Source organism: Pterocles gutturalis, unplaced genomic scaffold (genome assembly GCF_000699245.1).
Source record: "Pterocles gutturalis isolate BGI_N339 unplaced genomic scaffold, ASM69924v1 scaffold1263, whole genome shotgun sequence".
In the NCBI taxonomy this organism is placed as follows: Eukaryota; Metazoa; Chordata; class Aves; order Pterocliformes; family Pteroclidae; genus Pterocles; species Pterocles gutturalis.
Window position 1 is genome coordinate 718 of NW_010125225.1, and position 26,087 is coordinate 26,804.

Sequence of the window (26,087 nt, forward strand, 5' to 3'; positions counted from 1 at the left end):
GAAACCAAACCATTCTATGATTCTATGATTCTATAAAAGTGACTGCCTGTTCACTGCCAGGAAAGTATGGCTTCAGTGGCAGTTTTCAAACATGCTTTCTGGGAAAACACATACTGTTTGAGACACTTATGAAGTAATTTTAAATTGTAATCACCACTGTCTAGAAGTTCCCCTGTTCAACCATGACCTCCAAACTCCAGCCTAGATGTACCGAGTGCCCAAGAACCAGAGTCCATCACCAGACCAAGCCACAGAGCCAGGGTCTGGCTGTGCAGCGGCTGTGTCTGCCGCAGACCTGGGCTGTGCTTCCTGGATCCACAGAAAGCAGGCAAAGAAACTACTCCAACTTGGCTGGTAACTTAATTTCCTAAGGCTGCCTTGGTCACAAAGGGGTTGATGCTGAGAGAAGGGGGCAGCCCCTCCGACTCTATTTCAAGCTAGCTGAACTGCTGACAAAGCACAAATACCCTGAGATGATGAGCTTCTTTGTGAGTGACCACAGTTTGAGTTATTCCACATAGTGGGAGATCAGGGCTAAGCTGCGAGGCTCTTACCCCAGGAGGAGCAAGCCAGCACACTCCCACAGGGTCTCAGAAGCATACCTCCGTGGGAGGAAGGGCATCTTATGATCTTGTCCTCCCACAGACAGGAGCAACCAGCAAGTACCCAAGTGACACTGATGCCTGGTGACTGATCCCACTGGCTCTCCACATTTATTTCACCTTGTATTCAGAGCTTAAGACATCCTACACACATGATGGCCACAGAATATTGTGCATGTACAATTCTCACGGATGGTTGGTTTTAAATAACGTTTCTAATTCTCTGATGACAGCTATACTACTTAGTTGGCACAATCTCTGCAGCAGAGTGACTGCTCGGGGAGGAGCGGTTGTGAGGTGTTAGTTCCTGTCTGGCTGGGCTACAGTGTGCTGCTGCTGTCAGGGGAGGCGTTTCACAGCTGTGAATAACTTGTAAATGAAAAGCAAAGGAAAGGATGCAAAATGGCCTAATCCAACACCCGCACTACTGGTTCTTCGTGGTTGCTTGCTAGTTCTTAGCTAACATGACATAAGAGCAACATTACCATTGCAGCGATATTTCAGGTTGGACCAAATAATGTTTTCCTGAGAGAAGCAGAAAACTCCAAGTCGTCCTCCGCGCATCGTGGTGTCTATGGTTACACCAGAGTCTGCAACTAGGTCAGAGCCTTCATAAAATCTTGCCCTTAATGAAAGCAAGCAGAAGCTCTGTTAGGTCTTTTCCAAGGCTGCAACATTCACAAAAGTAATTTTGTTATCATGGTCACTCTAGCCTTGGACATGCTATCATCCCATCTAACCCAGGCGAGAAAAAACAGTTAAGACAGATCCTCTGTAGGCTGGGAACTGGAGCAATGGCTGCACACTGGCAAGAGCTGGGCAGGGAGGGCATTCGGTGGTGGTTGTTTTTTTACATGTCCTACAAAAGCCTTGGAACATTCTTTCTTGTAGTCAGTCAGGCTGAGATCTTTAACTCTTGAAAATTTCCACAGTTGATAGTTACAGGAGAAAGGGAGAACCAGATCAGATTGGTTGAAGAAGGCCAGATGGATATTTTCTCAGACAGTCTGAAGCTAAACTACTTTTTTTTTTTTTTTTTTAATAGGCAAAGTTTCAAACAAACCATTTGGAATCTTTAACTTGACTGTGAGATTCCTTTTAAAATGTGAGTGTGATTAATTCCAGAAACAGTTCTGATGATCTGGCATCTTCTTGTTAGAAAACCCATCAGCAAATTCCCAAATAGCTCTGGAAACAGCTGCATGCTGCCAGCTCCCCAGCATGTGCCCTGTACTGAGGGCTTGAGCGGGACCACACTGGAGCCAGCTGAGCTGCTGCAGGGCTGTCCACACCAAGTCCTCAGCCTCTAGGGTACTGGGTAAATGACTCAGGCGACGATGAGCCTGGAGGGCCCTGTTTTGGATGAGGACGCTGCTGGTTTGACGTGCAAGAAAATAGCAAGTGGCGAAGGGAAAGAAACTTCCTGTGTCTTTTCACAAAATAAGAAAAAAAACCCACCAGTTCCTGTATGTTCCCATGTTTATTTCCTGATTTGCTAAGGCAGTTCAAAAGTGTCTGTACAATGAATACAACTTGTTGTCTTTCAAATTTCCGTGGGAGAGGCTGGCTAAAGTGACATTTTTCCTAGGCTTCCTTGAAGCCTCAGAAAACCTTTGCGAGACACATTATGGTCTGTGGCATCTGGCCTAAACAGACCACAACAAGATGTGGACAGAGAGCTGGCAGGGGTTTGTTTTAGGCCTGGCTGCCTTTAGTTTCTGAAGGATATCGTTACTCTGAGTTTGCTACGTTTCGCTGTTGCAGGGGGCATTAATTAGGCTGGCTGGAGAGAACGCAACCACAGGCAGATGCTTGCCCATGAAGGAGCTTCACAAACAGCTCGGTCTAAACAAAAGTTACCACCCAAGATCTATTCATTACTGGCCAGTCACTGGGACACAATAATTGACAGTGGAAATGTTCTTAATCCATTTTAGCATAAAGTCAAACTCCAACTATCACTGAAGATGCTCTGCACCAGAAAAGTGGAATAATTATACCATCAAGTTACTGCATCTCAGCTGCAGGGTGGTGACTTTTTGAAGAACTGACTTACCTGTATTTCTGTTCTATTATAAGATTGCAAAACCTGAGCTGATGATGCCAGAGCAGTTTATTTTTTTGCATTTTAGCACCAATCTTGATCTACAAGTATAATACCTGCTCATCTGGATGTTGCAGAGTGAAATAATTTCTCCTGAATGGTGAATTTTTTTTAAAATATCTTTTTTTTTTTTTCAAATAACAAAATAAGAATAGATAACATGCATTACATAGATTTGACAAACTTTCTGAATATATGCTATGTAATCTCAAATCTATCACATCAGGGTAATTACTGATCTTAAGATCACAACCTTTAAGTGGACAACGTATATTAATTCTGTTATCCCAGGATACATAAATGAACAATCACAATTCCAATAAAAATACTCTAAAAGATCAAAATTAAGAAATTTTGAAAAGCATTGTTTGTCAGATCAGTGGCCAGTAGTCACTTGGAAAACAAGGTATTAAAGCCAGAAAAGGGACTCTTAGGGTAGGGCACAGTTGCAACAGCCAGATGGTAGAAAACTTCGGTTCCGAACAGGCTTAGTTTGGAACTGTCTTTCCTAGGAAAAGAATTACAGGCTGAATTTCAAAAGTCTAGCCTGTTATAAGGCTTCATCAGTGCAAAGCCCAGACATACTATGAACTCTCAGATTATTGTCTGAATTAGGTGTTGAGAAACAACAGCTTAGGCAGACGTGTACTTGAATTCACCTTATCTGTCCTTTTCTCTCTTACCTGATATAACCAATCTGGGGTCTGTGCTGTAAGAACCAGCGGTAGGAGACTTTGTCTTTCCACCCTACATTTCGGGGGTCCTTCCACAGCAGCCTGACCTGATCACTGGTGTCCCCCGTGTGCCAGAGGGAGTTGCGGAGGTGCTCGCCAGGGCCTGTCTTGGATTTCACAGCCTGCAGAAATACAATTTTCCAATGCTGACCACAGAGGAATGTCACTGTCAGGAGCTCAAAGTCTTTTTGTGGCAGGGAGCAGGTCTGCAGAAGCACCCCCTCTCCTACTCACAGGCCCTTAACTTCTCTCACATAACGACAGGCACTGCTTGTATGGAAAAGCAACTGAGTACCTGGACCATGGAGAAGGAGGTAATGTGACCAATTACAGTCAGAGCACAATGAGAGCAGAGACTAAATGCTCCAGCTGATGAGGAGGGGCAAGACTGCAGACGAAATTCCTTAAAAAATGGTGCAATTAACAGGGCTGTGTGGCAGCCGTGTGACTTTGCAGTTTTGACACCTGGAGCAGGGAGAAAACAGCAGTCGGGCAGCACGGCTGACATGCAGTGTGATGGCTTGGCCAATGCACAGCATGACGGCATAAACCCATGGCAGTCAGATGACGGGGTGGCATGGCCAATGCATGGAACGATGGCGTGGCCAGGCTGTGGTGACCACTGTGTCCCCAGCTAGGAGCCACGACTAGTACCTTTAGCTGAATGCCGGGCTCTGCAACAGCTCTGAAGGGAGTCGCTTGCCAGTACGTCTGTTCAGTCTGTTTCCACATTACTACATAAAAGCTAGAGCTGTCTTGATAACCAAAAATAAAGCCAGCGTAGTCGTCGTCTGTCACCGTGTTCACATGAAAAGTGCCCTCAAAGTCAACGCCATTAAAAGCTGTGTAACCTGCGGATACACGCAGGTTAAAAGCAAGTCTGCAGAAAATGCATTCACATGCTGCAAGTCTTCTGCTGTAAGACTTGAATCTCAGAAGAGGGTACATACCAACAGCAAGGCCAGGATCACTATTCATAGTCTGTACAATTTCCATGCCCTGTAAGAGTAAATTCAGGGTGGTTAGCATGCATGACAAGCTGGGTTTGTGAAGCCTGGCAGTTTCTTCTGGCCTTCCTCTAGCACCCCCTCCATCCATCTCCTCTGTTTTCTCACAACATGTCCGTAACTCTTGTAGCTCTGAATGAAAATGAGAGCTATAATCAGATACTAATGTTTCAGCTGCTTGTGTGCTCTGAGTCAGGAATGATTTTTCTTTCCCCATTGCATAATTTGTCATACTGGCACTCTGATACTTTATTTCCCAACCCCAGTCGTCTTCTGAAAATCACTGAGACTGGCCAGAATTGGAGATGGGACTGGGGGGGGTGGGAGGTGGGGTGGGGAAGGAGGGTGTGTAAAGAGGGCTGGGGGCAGGAAGAGAGTTTTTCCTAGGCTTAGCTGATACAGTTTGATCACAAAGTTCAGGATTAAGCTGACTGCCAGGACTCAGTTAAGGAAGGTGTATATATCTCAGCCGGCTTGGCAGAGGCTTTGGCAATGAGAGTAAATTGCTCACTCCTTGTGACTCAGAACTCGTTAGCCTGCTGAAGGTTAAAATTTCTTAGTGTAAATAACAGGTTTTGGACTCCATCTATGAGCAAATGCTCTGCTACACCACAGGTCAGACTTTCAAATTCTGGGAAGGATTCATGAAACTGTTTGCTACAGAAATATTTCAATAAGGTGACACAAAAGTCTCATGTTTGCCTTCTTGGCAGCAGTGAGGTTCACTCAGAACAAGCTGACCAGCCTGTAGTTATTTTAGATTATTAGGACCATCAAGCTCAAGCTATCATACGCTAAAACAAAGTTACTTTATTATAACTCCTGTAAAACAGTCAACCAACCAACAGCTTCTACTTTTCACTTGTTTTCCAGACATCCAGCAATTACAGAAACAGTTTTACTCTGGTTTTCAAATTATCTTTCTGAGACAGGTAAGAAAGACCACATGTATTTTTACCTGGTTCAGAACCACCCAGTTGGGATCAATCTGCGCATCCCCCTCTGGGTCCAGCACCACTGTCTGATAGGCCCTGAAGTCTGTCAAAGTGATCTCTGCATTCTCAGGGCACACATCGATGCGATCAATCACTGTATCCTGGTCAAAATCAGACTCGCAGATATCCCCGACTCCATCACCTGAACACATCAGAGAAGTGAAAGCAGATTTATGGTGCAGCAAGTAGCCACATCTGGCTGAGCCACTGGATCAGGGTGTCTGAGAAGCAGGTGGAGTCTCAGCTCCAATGGCCACAGTGCTCAAGAAGGGGACTGGAGGACCTCTGCCTTGGCCAAAGGGCCCCTGTGTGTTGGGGTCCCTCCTGGGATGAGTGGATGCAGACACGGTGACTCTGTCGGATCCTGGTGTACATGTGTAATGCCTGGAGAAGGATGTAGTGCCTAAGCGCCAAAGTGGCTCCTGAAGGTCTGTCTTACCATTATCATCTTCCTGCCCTGGGTTGGGGACCAGCCTGCAGTTGTCAGGGCCTGGGGGCAAGAGGTCAGGAATGACATCATTATCATCATCCTCGTCACACTCGTCACCCAACCCATCCTTATCCGTGTCCAGCTGGGAGCTGTTAATGATGGTGGGGCAATTGTCTGTGCTGTCCTGGTGCCCATCGCCGTCGCTACAAGCACAGAGACAAAAAGAAATGGCATGCCAGCATCAGCTCCTGCCTCTGCATAGGGGACAGCACAGGTAACTGCACAGGAAATGCACTGGAGGCAGTGCCAGAGCTGCAAACAAACCAGCGGAGCACGACGACCTGGTGTCACTCAGGTGGCTGAACAGTGAGGAGGCAAGGAATAAACAGAAACTGGATGATAAGGTGGCAGGAAGATGAAGACTAAGCTTGGAGCTATAAAAAACCTCAGATAAGGAAAAGAAAAAGAAGGCTTACATGGAGTGGGAAAAAATTCCAGAGTCCAAGATCCCAAACAACACCCACTCCTGAAGGGTGGTTAAGGCACATCCAACAAGTGCGGTGTCACCACTCAAAAGGCACTCAGGAGACAGCAAGAGCTCAACACCTGGTGTCCCTTGTCACACACGTTGTTCACAGTGTCTTGGTACTCATGAATGTGCAGGTGTGAGTGTGAATGAAAATTTATGGGAGACTCTGTATGAGCACCTCAATTCAGACTTGTTTGAAAACAAGCACCTCTTTCACTCGCTTTTTCACTTGCAAAGCAAGTGTTGTTACATTACGGTCCTGCTGGGGAGCAGTACAGTAAGAAACAGAGGAGAAAGTCTGAAGGTCCCAATCACCCCTCCAGCCCACAGCTGCAGCAGCTGGTTACAGTGAAGAGTCACAAGGAACGGAGACACACACTATAGAAAAGGGTTTGGAAAGTTATGAGGTGGCTGCATTGTTTCTCCATGCCAACAGTTAAGTGCATCTGTGCAAAAAAGACAGCCTAAAGTCAGGTGTGTTTTGTACACACATCAGAAAGAAAATAGTTTCTGGAGATAAGCACGCGTGTCCCTCAATAGCTTTTTGCCCAGCACAGGCAGAGCAGAAGTGATATGCAGACAAATTAAGGTACTGCTGCTGTGTAAAGCTATGCATATTCCTACCTATATCTCACTGCTTAACAAAGATGCTTTAATTTCAGGTCAGAGCAACTAATGTTTGCACATTCTTAAGATAAAATGTAATGAGGACCACACACATGTATCTACTGCAAAGTTAATCTCAGGCAGAGCTACAGCGTTTCTACAGGAAATGCTTCATACACATTAGTTAGGTTTGAAGAAAAAAAAGAAAACGTGCTTTTTTTAAAACAGGAAGGAAACAAGGCTGTATCTACTTAAAAGTAAAACAGCTCCCAGCTAGGGGCCTTGGTAGCTACTGTCCCTTGGTAGCTACTGACTGGGAATACTCCCTGTGGAGGCAGGGAAGTGGGATCCCCACACTTATCACGCCAGACAGCAGCACCCAATGGCCCTGGGGTGAGACCCTGCAGCCCTCCGTGGCTGGTGAAATGCTGTGCCAGCACAGGATTTATCCCTTCCCTTTCCTCTTGCCTTAAGTGAGGAGCACAGAGGAGCTGCTTCCAGCCAAGAGTTAGCAGTTTGTCATGGGACATGCTCCCCTGAGTGCTCAGGGCATGTAAAAGCCACAGAGGAGCCTTGCCACTCTCACTGTGCTAAAGCAAAGGGGTTTATCTGCAAATATTTTACACTTGATAATAAAATTCTGTTTCTGAAACACTAGGTTCTTACAGAAGAACATATAGCCCTTAACTGTGAAATTTACGTTACGGAAAAAAAAAAAAAAAAAAAAAAGAAGAAAAGGGAATGAAAAATGAAGAAAACAAAAAAGACTGTACCTCACCAAGAAGCTCTGAGCAGTGCTCTGGGTTTTACAGCCAGAGAATTGCTCTGAATGTCACTTCCACAGGAACTCACAGGAAAGCCTGTGTGAACATGGAGCTAAAGGTGAATGGAGCTGTAACTCTACTAATACAGGGAAGTGAATCAACAAGCCTGATAAATCATAACATTGTTTTTGAAATAACATCTCTTTGAGGAGGTACTGGAGTTAAACCCAGGCTGGTCCAAGGCATTAGAGCTCTCCAGGAGTCAGTAGCATGCCTCAGCTCAAGACTAGCCTCTTCCACTTCCCTGCTGCTGTTACAAGCCACGATACAGCATACCTGTCCTGATTCGTATCACAGGAATCTCCAACCAGGTCATTGTCAACATCCGACTGCAAAAGGAAACACAGGAAGTTTAACAGGGAGCACCTACTAAAATTACAGTATTAAACCAAAACACAATGAAATCAAATACAATTAAAATAAATTATGGTAAAACATTTGAGATATTTTCTTGTTTGCATCATCCATCTAACCAAAAAGTCAGTCTTATTAAAGGAAAAAAAAAAAAAACCCAGAGAATTAATAAACAGTGTTAAACTCGACTGGAGCAGCTCAAGCAAGATTCCTGTACTACTGGAAATAAGTATCTCTGATTTCTAACCAAGGCTGGTTTCATAAGCAGTTTTAAAAACTACTATGTTTCTCTAAAGTTTCCAGCATTTTTTATTGGTCACAAGGGGCTTAATCACAATTGAAAACATACGAAAAATCTCACTGACTTCTCACCTAGGAGCAGTGAAGTTTTCACTAAACAAGGACACAAGGATTTTGTCCTAATTAAAAAATACCCAGTGTAAATAAATCACCACTCTGTGGAGTCTGGCACTGGGCTCTGTGGGACTGGAGCATGCCCGCATTTCAGAGCATGACAGTAGAAGATACTGGCAGGGCAGAGGTGCTAACAACATCCCAAGCTATGACAATACACTTGGTGTATTCTTTCCCACATTAGGAGAGTCTGAAGCTCCATAAAACTTTCCTGAATACCTACTGTTAAACACTGTGGCTGCATGGGCTGCCTCATTCTCTGTCATCTTTTTGAACCTCAGCAGTCCCTCTCCCTAAACGAAGATATTTTTTCCTTCTGCCTGCTAACCTGGTTTGGGTTGCTGACTGTAGGGCAGCTGTCACAGGCATCACCAACACCATCATTATCCTCGTCCTCCTGGTCTTGGTTGGGGATCCTCTGACAATTATCCAAAAGGTTCTTAATACCTAGTGAAAAGTGGATTGAATGTTAGTTAAAAACAATTCCCATATTCTTTAGTGGACAACTTAAACCTCAAGAACAGTAGAGACACTATTAATTTCCAGTAACTACTTCATCTTGCAGTGACATTATAAGCCCCCACAGCAAACCTTTCTTATGTGTGCATCCATTCATTTAACAGGTTAGAAACATCTTGCTAAAGAACAGCTTTCAACCCCATCACACACACTTTATTAATTACACACAATCCATTCTATCCTGTTCCTGTATCATAGCTTACAGGATGGGACATTTCAACTTCATTACTACATTTGAAGTGTTGTGATTTTTTTCAATTCTTTCAAGCCTCCTTCAGCAATGAAGATAATACATGATGTAGCTCTTGGGTATCTGGGACAGGCAGCAGCTTGGTACTCTGGGACATGTTTGCAGCTTTTAAGGAATTACTGAATGACCAATGACCTTAACTTAAACACGAAACATGGCTTGGTTTATCTGTTACAGTGCTTCCCATCGAGGCTAAAAGATCTATACTAGGCTGAACGAAAAGAATTCCAAACTTAGGTTTCATGAAGAAAGACAAAGTGTCAACACTTAGCAGCTGGTGACAGGAAATCTCCTAACACACAGCATGTTCTAGGCAAGTTTCAAGAACATCAGAGAAACAGGAAGTGAAGAACTACCAACCATCTCCATCCATGTCATCATCACAAGCATCTCCCTTCCCATCACCATCTGTGTCCCTCTGGTCATTATTCAGGACATTGCGGCAGTTGTCACAAGCATCTCCAAAGATATCTTGGTCAACATTTCTCTGGTTAACATTGGGAACCAAGACACAGTTATCCTGCAAGAGACACAGCCAAATCACACATGAACCGGGCACTGAATCTTTAATTTCTATTTTAGTGGATTTATATAATTTTTATATTTATTTCTGCTTTCACAAAAAATTATTACTGGGAGCAGCCTAACATTTGATGTGAATATTAGCTCTGGATCAGACTTCACCGGCTCCTTCAAAGCTGTGCTTTCAACCACACTGTGGCAACACTAAACATAAATACTCAATATCTTAAGGCTTTATTCGTAACCTTGACTTGTGATTCTCATTTTGGATGCATCCATGGTGACTAACCTGTTTTGGTGCTCTGGCTTCCTTACATGGTCCTTCTCAAAAGCTGCAGTTCAGAGACCCTGACAGGGTTTGTGGATGCTCTCAGTGAAAGGCCATTGCCCCCTTCTGGTAGAGACTACAACCAAAACCAAAATGCTTGGAAAACAGGACGTTTTGATGCAAAAAGCTACAAGGTTTTTGATTTGGTTTTGTTGGGGTTTTTTTTTGTTTTTGTTTTTTGGTGAACCAAGCTGCTGTTGACTCTCTAAGACCATCAGGAGGCATATGGAGAAAACTTTATTTCCTCTCCCATCTAGCACACCCATGACCTCATCCTCTTGCACACACAGAGGCAGAAAAGAGCTTAGCAACAATATAGAACTTAACTTGATTATGAAGGTGCTGAGCCTGCAATATAGATCTACAGTTGAAGGAGGATTTAACATCCTTCCTTATAGATTATTAATAAACCCAGCTGCTTCAGTCTACCAGAATTCAGGGTTAGCCTCTGTGGCAAAACAGCCTGAGACAGACCTTCTGTGATTGCTAGTCTGCCCTAGCTCCACATGGACATTTGCACTCTGGATAGAGTGTTCTTGTCATTTTCATTGGAAGTGGATTAAGCAATACTACAGAAGGATCTTCATGAAGAACAACACGGGGCCTGTGGATATGGGGTTAACACAAAAGAGCTTTTACAGTCTGAATTTATTCTCTGATGTATTCTGTAGTAGCGTACTCACATGGAAACCTCTTTCGCTATGAGAACATGATTCAAAGCTTTTTCAAGTTATTGGCAAGACACACTTTAATTTATGTGGGTTTTGGATCCCTCACGGAGTGTGATGTCAGGTCAACCTGCTCTTTAAAAAGAAAGACACTAATACAAGTAATGTTCCTGAAGGCCGTGCTATGGGAGAGTGTTACAGAAGGACACAAGTTCTGTATACAAAAAGCTCTAGAATTCAATTCTATAATGTAATAATGGAGCGTACGCTGGTGGGATTTAAGGCTGGGTGAGACAGCCTGCATTTTTTAGGTCTTATAGTAGCAAGCATTATTTAAAAGAAAAGGACAGGATTTAGAGAGCTGCTGACAGTGATGGGTATGGGATCATCTCCAGCAAATAGCAGTCAGCCACATTTCAAAACCACTGCCTATGGCAGTAACGTGAAATCCTGTTTGGGCAGATGCCTGCACCCTGATCTATACACAGCACCTGCTCGTTGGGAATGCCATCTCCATCCGCATCGTCATCACAGGCATCTCCAATTCCATCACCATCAGCATCTTCTTGTCCAGAGTTTGGGACAAATCTGCAATTGTCCTAGACAAAAAAAAGAGACATGTCTGGTGTTGTATGGGTAAATTGGGTGTCTTCATAATTGGAACAACTTTTTCTATTATTGTTTTAATTAATCAATTAATCAAATTAAATACAATTTATCCAGAGGAATTCAATAACTTGAAAAAAGATTAATACATCTAATCATATTTCTTCCACTCTTTCTCTTCACCCCTTCACACTCTGAATTATTATAGGATTAAGAAATAATTTCTTACCTTTCTGCAGTTTTCAGCAGAGCATGAGAGTTCTTCATTAGGGTAGCCGTCAATGTCAACATCTTTTCCACAAATATAACCATCACCAGCCCAGCCAATGCCGCACTATCAATACAACACCACAGTAGTACTACCAAAAGGTTAACATGTCACTGTAGCAATATTCAAGAGGGAAACCCCACCTCAGTCTTGAAAACACTAACATACAGAAGGTACGGACAGACACTGAAGTACAATGAGGTACACTTCAGCATCTCTCAATGTGGAAAGAAAATCTTTGTTTCAAGCACTCTATATTTAGGCACAGCTAGAAAGAGCTAAGACTTGATGTTAAATGGAATGTGTGCCTGCAACACCTAATGATTTCAGTGGGAGCTATAGATTTCTTTTAGACACTGGTCAGGAATCAATTTTGGTTCCTCACCTGCAGGTGGAGAAAAAGAAAAGAGGGGACCTAGGCAGCTCTGCAAGGGGCCCATGGTTAGATGGGACAACTGTGTTGTGTTCAGTATCTCAACAATATACCTGCAACTAGAGGAAGTTTTAAGAGAAAACTGTGCTAACAGTTAACAAGTTTGCATCAGCAAAGCAAGTACATCTGCACACAAGTTTCTCATAGCCAGTTAAATTGATACTGTTTCAATCCAATGCCTAATTTGTGTTGTAACTGAAGATACAAGTATAGAACTGCATGTCAAACCACAGCCTCCTCCTAAAATGAGACCTTGTCTAACACAAGTATCTAGGCATCTTCCCATTAGAGTACAGACTTAAAATATCCTAGATTCTTCTCTGAAATAGATGTACTTAAAAATGAGAACAATACAAATGCCAGCAAAAGCATGCACTGTATCCAAATTTAGGACTCAGTATTAGCCTCTTGCTTCCCCTTGCAAGATGGAAAAACTAATATAATTCAGTTAGACTCTTACAATGAAAGTTCATATGCCACTTGGTGCTCCTACAGCTGGAAAGCATAGTACAGACTACCCATGCCTAGATTCTGTGGTCTGACTTGAAAAAATACCGTCTCTATCAGCAGGCAAATACAGGAACATTGGGTATGCAGAGAGGATCCCTACTCACAGCTATGTAGCAGAGGAATTTGTCCTTGTGATGTCTTCTGTAGCGTGACACTTGACAGTCCTTTCTGAGGAGACTATAGAAAGTCTATAAAAGCTATTCCCAAAAGATCTAATTACACAGACACAGCAAATATGGTACATGAGCATGGCTGCCCTACAGGCATGCTGCAAGAAGAAAACAATTGCAAGATAGACTCAGCTCTGTTATCTTCATAGCTGGTCTGGGACAGTGTGCCACAATCTGGTTAAAACACCCAACTGTATAAAATTACCACAAAGACCTCAGTTCCAGCCTAAAAGAGGCTATTTTTTTCACTGTACAAATGCAAGAATTTATGAACTCACAATACATGTCACCTCTCCCCTCCTCTCCTCAATACAACGGGCATGAACACTGCATGGATTGAGGGCTCGACTTCTGCAGCTTCTCTCAGCCTGGCATCCCCTGACTTGGTCTCCTGTATATCCCGGTTTGCACTGGCCACAGCGGTAAGACCCCTGTAAGAACAAGAAGTTAGTAGCCAGCCTTTTAACAGGACTTCTTTTTCTTGTAAAGTAAGCATGTGAATGAGATTCATGTCACACTGCTTATGCTGTGCAAATTGAGTTTTTCATCCACTGAGGCCTCTTGCACTGTGACCAACCTTTATTTTCTATGTGAAATTCAGGTTTGGCTCCCACAGTGCACGCTGGAAAACACACTCAACTCACCTGTTTTGACCAGCCTTTTGCTAAGCCAGAGAAAAGTCATGTAGCAGCAAAAGCATCTTCACGAAGCCTTGACCCTGATAGCATCACTCTGAGCTGCGTCCAGGTGGCCAAAACCTTGTGTAAAATTCTAAGCAGCCCCTGCTCAGTCAGATTGGCTGCTCTTATTTCAGTGTAAAGCAAACCCACCAGTTTATCTAAACTCAACTGGGCACAACTTTTAAGCAAAAAGAGACAAGGAAGTTCATCGTGTCTTTGCCTCATTTGATTTTTTTTTTAATTTAAATGTTTTTAAACCAAGTTGAGATGAATCTTGTTCTTCAGAAAATAATTCAGGAGTTGAAGACACAATCATCCTCATTTACACTGCAATAAGAACATCCGTGTAACCTTTTGCAATGGTTTACCTACATTCATACATATGTATTTTATATTTGTGCTACTCTCTTGTGTAAACAAACCCAAAGGAACTAAGCCAAGGAATCTCTGTGTGTGCTGGGACAATCACTATATGAGATACAAAGTGATAAATGCTGATGAGAAGGAGTCTTCTTTAGGCATCCAATGTGGCTTTTGTCTCTGTCTGACATACTTGTAAATTTGTAACCTATGACATAAAAGTTAATTGAAAACAATATTTTTCCTTGTAGTGAATAATTATTTTTGACATGTCAAGGAACAGAAACAGGCAGATCTCTGACACGCTTGTGCATCCATCCATTTGTAAAAAACTAAGACACTTCACACAACTTCACTCTTCCGTACAAAGTCTGTTGGAGGAACAGATGACATTATAGCAGGGGTCTGCTACAGGCCACCTGAGCAGGACGACGGAGCAGATGAGGCCCTCTGTAGACAGATAGGAGCAGCCTCATGGTCCCAAGCCCTGGTCCTCATGGGGGATTTCAATAACCCTGATATCTGTTGGAGGAACAACACAGCAGGACATAAAGCAAAGCAGGAGGTTCCTGGAATGTGTTGATGACAACTTCCTTCTCCAAGTGACAGAGGAGCCAACCAGGAGAGGTGCTGTGCTGGACCTTGTTCTCACCAACAAGGAAGAGCTGGTGTGAAGTGTGAAGCTGAAGGGCAGCCTGGGCTGCAGTGACCATAAAGTGGTGGAGTTCAAGATCCTCAGGGCAGTGAGGAGGGCGCACAGCAAACTCACTACCCTGGACTTCAGGAGAGCAGACTTTGGTCTCTTCAGGGATCTGCTTGGAAGAGTCCCATGGGATAAGGCCCTGGAGGGAAGAGGGGCCCAAGAAAGCTGGCTAATATTCAAGGATCACTTCCTCCAAGCTCAGGAGCCATGCATCCCAACAAAGAGAAAGGCCGGCAAAAATTCCAGGAGGCCTGCATGGATGAATGAGGAACTCCTGGGCAAACTCAAACAAAAAAGCAAAGCCTACAGAGAGTGGAAGCAAGGACAGGTAGCCTTGGAGGAGTACAGAGAAACTGAGCAGCCAGGGATCAGGTGAGGAAAGCTACAGCCCTGATGGAATTAAATCTGGCCAAGGATATCAGGGGCAACAAGAAAAGCTTCTATAGGTACGCCAGTGATAAAAGGAAGATGAGGGAAAATGTGGGTCCTCTCCAGAAGGAAACAGGATACTTGGTTATTCTGGGAGAGTTGGTTACCTGGGATATGGAGAAGGCTGAGATACTCAATGACATTTTTGCCTCAGTCTCCACTGGCAAGTGCTCAGGCCATACCACCCAAGCCGCAGAAGGCAAAGGCAGTGACTGGGAGAAGAAAGAACAGCCCACTGTAGGAGAAGATCATGTTTGAGACTATTTAAGGAACCTGAAGGTTCCCAAGTCCATGGGGCCTGATGAGATGTATCCAGCAGTCCTAAAGGAACTAGTGGATGAAGCTGCTAAGCCACTATCCATCATACTTGAAAAGTCATAGCAGTCCAGTGAAGTTCCTTCTGACTGGAAAAGGGGAAACCCCCATTTTTAAAAAGGGAAATCAGCAAGACCCAGGGAACTATAGGCTGGTCAGTCCCATCTCTTTGAGGGCAATCCCAAGCACAAATACAGGCTGGAAGGAGGAGAACGGATTGAAAGCAGCTCTGAAGAGAAGGACTTGGGGGTGCTTGTTGACGAGGAGCTCAACATGGGCCAGCAATGCGTGCCTGCAGCCCAGAAAGGCAACCGTATCCTGGGCTGCATCAAACGAAGCACAACCAGCAGATCGAGGGAGGTGATTCTCTCCCTCTGCTCTTGTGAGTAGTACCTGGAATACTGCATCCAGCTCTGGAGACCTCAACATAAGGAGGACATGGACCTATTGGAGCAAGTCCAGAGGAGGGCCATGAAGATGATCAGAGGGCTGGAACACCTCCTGTACGAAGACACGCTGAGTGAGTTGGGGTTGTTCAGCCTGGAGATGTGGAGAAGGCTCCAGGGAAACCTTATAGCAGTAAGGTATAAAAGTACCTAAAGGTGGCCTACAGGAGAGATGGGGAGGCACTGTTTATCAGGGAGTGTAGCGATAGGATGAGGGGTAATGGTTTTAAACTGAAAGAAGTTAGATTGAGATATTAGGAAGAAATTTTTATTGTGAGGGCAGTGAGGCACTGGAACAGTCTGCCCAAAGAAGCTGTGGATGCCCCATCCCTGGAGGTGTTCAAGGCCAGGCTGGATGAGGCTTTGAGCAACCTGGTCTACTGGAAGGTGTCCCTGCCCATAGCAGGGAGGGTGGAACTTGATGATCTTTAAGATCCCTTCCAACCCAAACCGTGCTATGATTCTATGATTCCATGAACTGTCCCAGGATTGTCCCAGTCTGTCACAACAGACAGAGACATCTACTACCCAAATGGGAATTATTTTTGTCCTCCATTCCTATCTTCATTCTAAATTTTAACTCTGTGTTGTCTGCATACTTTCAGGCTGAAGATGAAGATATATAGATGACTGAAGAGTAAAATAACCACCGGGGCATGCAAATGGCATGGCCTATACAAAACACACTGGCCCATGCACTTGGTCCTAATGGACACCAGGGTAATATCTTCTGGAGTCTGCTGCATTTGTTCAGTAAATTCTGTGCTATACCAAGCCCTGGTATGCATTAAAATAGCCTTTAAGGCAGCACTTCCAGACCAAACTTTCTAAAGGGAAACAGAAGTAAGAAACTCACACTGCTCTGTTTTGACAGATGGCAGGTCACTTGTTGCCCTCTGCAAAGCCTGAGGAGGGCTAGTCATGTCTGCTCATGCAATAAGATACATGTGACTGAATTGTTCTAGATATTAAAAAAAAAAGAGATACATATTGAACAGTGAAAGCAGTCCTAGAAAAAAAAGGTTATTCACAAGGAAAGCACAGCACTTTGAACACTACTGGTAGCTTCAACGACACCTACCTGCAAAAAGGACCACCTTTACACCTGCAGGACACTTTTAACCCTTCTCTTGTTACAGAGAAAGCCTGCTCTCTGCAGCAGCTATAGTGGCACGGTATTTGACAGTGGCATAAGTGGCATAAAGAGGAAAACCAGTCAATCAGGCCCAATCAGCACTGGTTTATGAAAGGCAGGTCCTGCCTGACTAACCTGATCTTCTTCTATGACAAGGTGACCCGCTTAGTGGATGAGGGAAAGGCTGTGGATTTTGTGTATGTGGATTTTAGTAAAGCCTTTGACACCGTGTCCCACAGCATTCCCCTGGAGAAAGTGCCTGCTTATGGCTTGGATGGGTGTATTCTTTGCTGGGTAAAAAACGGGCTGGATGGTCAGGCCCAAAGAGTTGTGGTGAACAGAGTTAAATCCGGATGGTGGCTGGTCACAAGTGGTGTTCTTCAGGGCTCAGTGTTGGAGCCAGTTCTGTTTAATATCTTCATCAATGATCTGGACAAGGGGATCGAGTGCACTCTCAGTGTTTGCAGACAACACCAAGCTGGGCAGGAGTGTCGGTCTGCTGGAGGGTAGGAAGGCTTTACAGAGGGATCTGGACAGGCTGGATCAATGGGCTGAGGCCAACTGTACGAAGGTCAACAAGGCTGAGTCCCGGTCCTGCACTTGGGTCACAACAACCCCCTGTGATGCTACAGGTTTGGGGAAGAGTGGCTGGAAACCTGGCTGGTGGAAAAGGACCTGGGGGTGATGGTCGACAGTCAGCTGAAGATGAGCCAGCAGTGTTCCCAGGTGGCCAAGAAGGCCAACAACATCTTGGCTTGTATCAGAAACAGTGTGGCCAACAGGACTAGGGAAGTGATCATCCCCCTGTACTTGGCACTGGTGAGGCCACACCTTGAATACTGTGTTTGGCTTTGGGCCCCTCACATGTCCGAAGAAGAGCAACAAAGTTGGTGAAGGGTCTAGAGCACAAGTCTTGTGAGGAGCACCTGTCAGATCTGGGATTGTTTCATCTACAGAAAAGGAGACTGCAGGGAGACCTGAAAGGAGGTTGTAGCAATGTGGGTGTCAGTTTCTCTTCCCAAGTAACAAGTCGTAGGACATCAGAAAATGACCTCAAGTTGCACCAGGGGAGGTTTAGTTTGGGTATTGAGAAAAAATTATACACTGAAAGGTTTGTCAAGCACTGGATCAGGCTGCCCAGGGAAGAGGTTGAGTCACCAGCCCTGGAGGTATTTAAAAGACGTGCAAATGTGGCGCATAGGGACATGGTTTAGTGGTAGACCTGGCAGCGTTAGGTAAGTGGTTGGACTTGATGATCTTAAGGGTGTTTTCCAACCTAAACAATTCTACAATTCAGTGATTCTAAGTAAAAGGTCCATCTTGCTTCATAGCATAAAAATGGTTGTATGCCCCTTCTATTGGAAACTAACATCTTTCAAACCATTTCTACTTCTACTATGCTTGCTCTCCTGGATTTGGTATTTAAGGATATTAAAAGTGCTGTACCAATTACAGCTTTCCTCCTCTCTTTATTTAGAGGGATATCCAGTACTCTATAATAAATACCCTAACAAAGTGAAGACATTACTCCTATAAAAAGATCACTCAAGGGAACAGCTTGTTTCAGCAGTTCCCAGCTGGGAAGAGATGAGGGGAAGCAAAGGTTTCATCTTTCAAAGGAGGTTCATTGCAATAATACATTCAGAAACACACATAACGTGATGGTGTGGAGAGAAGAGTTCCTACTGTTCCACAGGAAAAGTGGTAAGGATACAGCTCAGATGGATGTATGAATGACAAATCTTGATCTTTTTTTTTTTTATTATTAGCAAAAGAGGAAAGGATTCTTTCATTTAGATTAAGCCAACAAACAAATTGTATTATTCAGCTCTTCAATCAGAGCCATAAATCCAATCCTAGCCCCAGGGAATTTTAAAACAATCAGTTTCTTTTTAAGCCACAAATGAAAAGGTGCTTACCAAAGTGTTTATACAATGGGAATTTGGAACACAGAGTCCGAGTCCACCATTCTGACATTCATCAATATCTAAGCAGACCTAGCAATAAAAGAAATTAAAATGTAATAAAAATAATGTCAATTTGAGATCCAAGTCTGAAGAAAAGAGACTAAAGTTTAAGTCCAGAAAAGTGTCATAGCGCCTCCTGAAACTGTTCTCAGAATGGCACAGACATACCCATAGGCTAACTTTCCAATTGATCTCCAGACACATAAAACCTGAAGAGGTACTGTGATATAGACAATTTCAACCTTAGGATGGGCTTCTGGTTCACCCACAAGGGTTTAGACAAGAACTATGTTCCCCTAGTAGGGCACTACAGGAACATGCCAAAAATGACAGTAGAATAGGCCTTTTCTATAATTCGCTTCCTAATTCAAAACCAGTTTACTCAAATCAATAGAGCCCCCTTTAAAATAGACCAGAGATACCTATGAAGATAATGACATTTTTTCCTGTCTTGATACCGGTCCCGACTATTAGAGTGTTAATACTCCCATTAAATTATATGAAATATTCTGAACTCTGCCTAACTGCACAAGGCAATTACGGAATGACTGAAGTAGAAATAAAATGCAATATAGCTGCATTGACATAAACCAGGACCTTGCAATGGTGCTTGCCACAGGGATGCTGCCACTCACCTGCTTATTGCTCCTGGCGTAGCTGAGTCCTATCCCTTGCACAGTTTGTCCTGTATATCCTGGGGGACAGGTCTCGCATCGGAAACCTGGAGCAGTGTTCACACATCGCACACCAGGGAAGCAAGGGTTGTAACGACACTGCAAAGAAAAAAATGAACTGAGCACATGTTCATGCTTCAGTAATATCTGGACACTGACTACATGTACAGACCTCTCAAAGACGGTGCTACATGCCATGTCTGTATGTCTTCTGTTCAGAGCTGGCTTACAGAGGAAACAGTTTCTGTAAGTATTTCTGACCCCAGTAGGTCTTCAGCTATTTCTATAATTGAAGTAACATTTGCAATCTTCCATTATAGCCTATAGTTGATGCTCGAAGCGCTGATCCCCAGTCCTTCCTTTTGCTGGGCAGGTTCAGCTCCCTCGGAGGCTGAGAACCCCCCTGGAAGGGTCCAGACCACAGTATCAGGAAAGCTGTGTAACTCCAACCCACCAAATGGTCCTGCAGTTTTGTTTTGTACACACAGAAGTGGCAGCAGCATTCTTCCTCATTTATATTTGGGCAAATCTCATAGCCAGAAGTAACACAAACGTGAGCCGGATGACCACGGATGTGTCAGTGGCACGCACACATTTTCAGACCAGAGGCCCATAGACAACCCTCAGCACTTCTCCCAAAATACCACATGCCCACAGCATCACCCTTGGCCTGAGGGCACTTTTCGCTTCATTGCCTCATGCGGTTACAGAATGGCTGTGGTCCATTTCACTGGCTTATGGGTGTCATTTGGGAACCACATCATGCATTGCTGCCTCTCCAACATCAACACTAGCCCCTAGGTAATATTTGTAAGAGTACGGAAAACATCAACACCCCAAAATGCTGCCTATGTCTCAAAGACAACAATAAATAAGAAACACAAGAAAGAAATATAAAAGTTTTAAAAATATGCCTTTTTTTCCCCACTTCCATTGCTAACAGAAAAACATCCGCAAGAGGAGAAAGAACAAGCCAGAAGGTATCCACCTACAACAAATACACAACTTTGGAACCAAACACACACACACAGAGGAGCAAGAAAATGTATGTTTAATATCTAAGCATGTTTGACAGAAAGATTTGTGAGAAGTAGGTCCACAACTAGCATTCAGGAAAATGTAAAACCCAGGACAGACATTTTGTGCTCCTTATTTGCAGTGGATTTTTTATTGTAGGCAGCAGAGGGCACTCAAATTACACCGTTCACAGAGCAGAACTGCAGCTCCCAAGATACAGGGCATCAGCATATGAAAGTAGTGTCTTCAAACTGGCAATGAATAAAGGAGCATACTGCAGAGATGCTAACAGCCTCAGAAAAGATGATAGCAGCTCTTAGTGAGGAAGCTTCTAGATTTGTAAGTGAAATCCTTTTAAAATGCCAGTCATTAGGAAATACAGAAATAGTTTATTCAGTGGAAAGGTGCTGTCCCTGAAGAGATTCCTAAAGATCTTTTTAAAAATCAAAATTACTTTCCTTCTTAGTCTCAGCTAACTCAGGAAAACAAATAATATGACACATCCTCTCTTATTAGCCAGTGAAAGCTATTGCCATTTATTATCTCTTTTTTCCTCCCTGCACAACCATCAGTGAAAATTCAGCTGTTAAAAGAGATATTTACTGGAGAAAAAAACCACACCAGACTAGGTGGCATTTTAGTAGCAGTGTCCATGTAAAGACCTCATGTAAGCAAAACTGTATCTTATCCCTGTGACCCCACTTTAGCAAATTGCATGTCAATGTCCAGTGGCAGTGCCTGACTGCTCATGGAAAACCACATTGACATGTTAAACTGTTAACAGGCCAGTCTCGGTCTGTTTTACCACCACTGCTGTCATGGGTAGAGCTGCTCCTACCCTGAAAGTGGCAGGGAGGAGATTAGTGCCATGCTCTGCCTCAGTCTGGGTACGGCTCAGGAAATTGAACCCATCTGTAGTGGTGGGCTCCACCTACGCTGGCTTGAGTCTCCCACCATGGTTGTCTGTGGCATGAAACTCACACCACAGCTGTCTCAGCTTCACCTCTTGCATTCACATTTCAAAGCTTCACCTCTTATTATTTCGCACCTTCTGTTGCAGCAGACACAGTCCATGCCACGTGAGGCAAGGCAAAAGACATCACCTACAGCTCAGGAAACGGCCACACTCAACCCACTTTCTCTCCCCAGTGTTTTTCACAGACAGATATAAAAGTTGGGCACATCACATCCTCTCTGCTGACGACCTACAGGAGGGAGTAAACTAAAACAGCAGTCAAAGCACATCTCCTGTTGCCTAGGAAGGAGAAAAAAGAAATTGCTTTTGCTGTTTTACATCATTAGGCAGGTACATTGGTAGTACTGTGTTATCCACAGGCACAGTTAATGACCTAATTCTCCTGGTTCCCTGGCCTACTACATCCAGGTGCTTTTCCACAAAAATCACTAAAGAGTAATAGTGAAAATCATCACACAGAAAAAAAATGCAGTGAGCCTGTAAGCAATTTTGTTGTTTGTATTTTGAGTAAGTGTAACATTCCAGCTAACACAAGCTTTATTTAATTAAGAGACTGTAAATTTATTAACTCAGTCCTCAGTATGAGCAAGCTCTGAGTTTCTAACATAGCACAAGAAAAAAAAAATACATTTAAGTCAACATTATCCAATTTCAACACAACCATGAAGAAGCAACAATAACAACAGATGTTTATTTTCTTTCATATACTTTTAAGGTAAGGCTGAAAACATGGCTCCAGTTTGGGTTGAAGAGAAGACTTTGGTCTCCAAGGCTGGTTCAGGAGCTCTACATTTTAAAGAAACAAGGCCCGTATTGACGAGAAGAGCTTCTGCACTTCTGCCTGTAACAGAAGGTACTGCATCTTCTCATGGAATAGAAACAACTATGTCAAAAGCTTGTTCTGGTTATTTGGGGTTTTTTTTTTTTTTCAAACACTAAACTCCTTTAAGTGACTTCTGAACTCACTAGGGTATTCCAAGTTTTCACACATATAACCTCCATAAAGTTGCCGCAATAGCAAAATAGGGAGTTAGAATCAAATATGAATGAATTAATACTCACTATGCAAGCAGTCAGCAAATGTTGAAGACAGCAAGCATCAGCAACCCATTGATACATATGGAACAGCTGCTTTTTAGCTTTTTTTTTTTTTGTCTTTTTAATTCAGTGAAAGTCACTATTTTACCTCATCGATATCTGAGCAGGTAACTCCATTTCCTGTGAGCCCTTCAGGGCAGGGGCCGCACTGAAATCCCTCTGCTGTCTCCATGCACCTGACTCCCCTGAAGCAGGAATTAACTTCACATTTGGGTTTACTGCGCCTAGGAAGCTGAGTTGGAAAATTCACAGTTCCCAAACCTTTAATGCAGAAAGAACAACAGTTTCAGCAATTGAAAGAAACATCCATCACGGCTTTCAGCTGGCAAGCGCTCTGAAGAGATCCTCAAGACGCTGCACAGCAGGGCCTTCGTGTTTTTGCACTGCACTGCTTCCAGCTGTGCTGTGGCTGAAGAGACTTCATGCTGGGAATGCCCCAGCAGCTTGCTGCATCCCCAGACTGCAGAAATTAAGGCTATTTTGTTAGGTCCACAGGCTTCTCATGGCTACACATGGGAGCCCTCCTGCTAGGCTAGTCGCAGCACAGATCTGCTGCTGGCCAGGGGACAAAACTGAAAGCCAGGGACCTTGGATGGCCTAAGGGACTCAAGTGTGATGGTACAAGGCACTTCTCTGGCTAAATCAGCAACATTACAACTTCATAAGAAAAACAGTGCCATGGTTTCACAAGAGCATACCTGACAGTCTACAAGTAAGAGGAATAAAGCAGCAGCAGCTGGCAGCTGCAAACACGCAGCAAGACATGCAAGTACGCTGGCTTAGGTGCGCAGAGACCAGCCCTAGTGAAAAGCAAGGTTTTCTGAGACTCTGGCAGGTGCTAAACCTTAGTACTGATGCATGCAGGATTTAATGACTTTTTCTTTGGCACTTATGTACACAAATTAACCTGGCTGGAGCTCAACTTGAGTTTTGATGAGGTTGACAGACTGGGAGAAGAAATCAACTAAAAGGCCTGATGAGCTTAAGGCCTTTTGCCCCACCCAGTGAGGGAGTATTTTGGTTTTTACACTGAGTGCATGTGTGTTCTGATTGTCAGTCGTGTAGCAGGGCCACGCAGTGGCATTTGGGAAAGCGTTTATTTCTTCCACTTAGTGAACAGATGGAGACCACGTTTTGGGTTTTACTGCTGTTAACCAGTGACTGCCTACTCAGAATCACATGACTTTCAGGTGGACTACATCGATCTTTCTCAGACTGACAATACCAGCTAGCGCAGAACATGATTCCTCCCTTGTCCTTTTGCAAAGACCATTCACAAGATACCTGGCACGCAATGTCTCCCCCCATCACGAACATGTGGCACAGCTTTGTGGCAAAGTGAGAGCTGGCAGGACAGGGTGAATGGTACTGCTTGGTTTAATGAAGTTTTATTCCCCAACAGGTGATCATCAGATCTACGGAAAGCTTTTACTCGAATGAAAACCTATTTTAAATTTGTGTCCAATAGGTCTAGAACTTCAGACACAGGATTTTTTTTTAAAAGTACTGCTTAGAAGCCACATAAAGCTGATGCAATCAATACTAGTTTTAAAATGACTGTACATCTCATCTGGTTGCCTTTTAGAGGCAATAACAGGAATACTTACCACATGCTTGGCACTCAGCTATGGTATTTCTGAGAAAAGTTGTTTCTTTGACCTTGAGGATATAGAAAATAAACATTATTTGGATACAGGCAGCTCCAGTTTGCACCTGGCTGCCAGAAGAACCATTAGAATTTTTCCCCAAGATGCCACTCAAGCCATGCAACATACATACCCTATCTTGAAATGAGATGCTCTTTACACTCCGTAAAATTAAGGACAGTGACAATGGTTGTACTTCAGTTCAGCCTTCATCAACAGGACCCTTAAGGATGACATGCTTAACCAAAGGCATGCACCACCAGCAAATCCAGTTCTGACACCCACCAGCAAGTGGAACAAATGCAACTTCAGTTCTGTGCAACAGACCTACCTCTATCTAACAGTTGGCTAGGATGGCTGCTCTAGTTCCTGTCCACTTAAGACACTAGATTTTCTGGATGTGAATAAGCAAGTCCCCTGCACTCCCACATTCAGTGATCGTCTATAATAAGCACAGGGTACCAGGACCTATATGATTATTTCTTCTCCACTATGTCATGCATCTGAGGCAATGAGCTCCACACAGGAGTTTATTACTTATGTGAATTCTGCCCTGACTCTATCAAAAGTTGCAAGCTTGGGATATTTCACACTGAAGTCTTTATACAATACCTGTTGTCTGAGAAGGTCTTTCACATCTCCCAGTATTTGATTCATCTGCATCATCTGACCCATCAGCTGCCTATTAAAATCACCTGCAGGGAAACAGCAATGAACAAGAATGCACAATGAAACATAACTCCTTCATTTGCCATGATAATTTCCGAGATACAAGTTAGAAACACTGTGAAGAGACAAGGAGGGCAGGCATTACTGTTACTTAAGCCCTTAGAGCAAACAGAGTTATCTAGCTCCATTTTTTATACAGTGGTGCGCCAGAACTCAAGGCTTTTCTGGACTGAGCTCCACTGTATACCATGGAAACAGGCAAAGCAGAAACCTCTCCACAGAGACAAAAGCAGTCCGTGATTTTTCTGCCACTATTTCAGCATCAAGGCTTTCTAGTAAGACCTAACAACACTGGCAACTAATGCCACCAGTGTTACTGGTTTGCCCCAGGCCGGACACCAGCAACCCTAAGTGAAACCTCAGGATTTCAAGACTGCATTTTTGTGATAACCCATTTGGGACAGGAGGACAACACGTGAAGTATCTAGGCATACAGTGGGAAGTCACACTCCGTAAGTGTATTCCATGTCACTACAACTGATTCCTGCACTCTTTTCAAAGTTAAGTTACCCAGCTTTCTGAGCAAGCTCAGGGTGCATCTCCAACCGTGAATCAAGAGCACCTGCTCTATCAAAAAAAAAAAGTGCTTTTAATACCTGCGACAGCCATTTGGCTTTTCTTCCAAAAGGCGGCTCATCACACTGTATACAAGTTTCATTGCTGTGTTTGCTTCTTGGGGCCACAGAGTTTGTTTGGACTCACAAAACATGTACTCAATTCAGGCTATGAATTCACACCAAAGCCAGTTCTCAATATCAAGGAACCAATTAAAGAGCTCTAAGACAAGACCAAAAGTTACATCTGTAGTGAGCCACAGGAAGGACAAGAACCAACCCAAAAATCTTCACATAAGACTCCCATTTGTTAAATTAAATGTTAGTTTTGACCCAGTGACAGAAGCAGGGAGCATGTTTAGCACAGTACCTCATAGCAGTTTCTGTTTGTAGCTCACTTCTGAGTTTTCATCTCTCTCAAGAAGCTATTCGATTACTTCTCTAAGTCTGTATGTCAAAACAAATTTCACAAATACACACTCTTT

General features: G+C 43.7%; 1 protein-coding gene across 1 annotated transcript in view; it reads right to left on the reverse strand.

Moving 5' to 3' along the window:
- Positions 1-1,087: 1,087 nt before the first annotated feature.
- Positions 1,088-26,087, reverse strand: part of THBS4 (thrombospondin 4) — a gene marked incomplete at its 3' end in the record, with an annotated part of 36,325 nt that continues 11,325 nt past the window's right edge. The window contains exons 5-21 of the mRNA XM_010078468.1: positions 24,932-25,014; positions 24,281-24,332; positions 22,762-22,934; positions 19,544-19,681; positions 18,861-18,938; positions 13,152-13,304; positions 11,722-11,826; positions 11,378-11,485; positions 9,729-9,888; positions 8,928-9,046; positions 8,108-8,160; positions 5,882-6,075; positions 5,406-5,584; positions 4,391-4,439; positions 4,095-4,291; positions 3,390-3,562; positions 1,088-1,227 (exon numbers count right to left, since the gene is read on the reverse strand). Of these exons, the coding sequence (XP_010076770.1) occupies positions 1,088-1,227; positions 3,390-3,562; positions 4,095-4,291; positions 4,391-4,439; positions 5,406-5,584; positions 5,882-6,075; positions 8,108-8,160; positions 8,928-9,046; positions 9,729-9,888; positions 11,378-11,485; positions 11,722-11,826; positions 13,152-13,304; positions 18,861-18,938; positions 19,544-19,681; positions 22,762-22,934; positions 24,281-24,332; positions 24,932-25,014 (2,154 nt within the window). The remainder of the gene's footprint in view (positions 1,228-3,389; positions 3,563-4,094; positions 4,292-4,390; positions 4,440-5,405; positions 5,585-5,881; positions 6,076-8,107; positions 8,161-8,927; positions 9,047-9,728; positions 9,889-11,377; positions 11,486-11,721; positions 11,827-13,151; positions 13,305-18,860; positions 18,939-19,543; positions 19,682-22,761; positions 22,935-24,280; positions 24,333-24,931; positions 25,015-26,087) is intronic.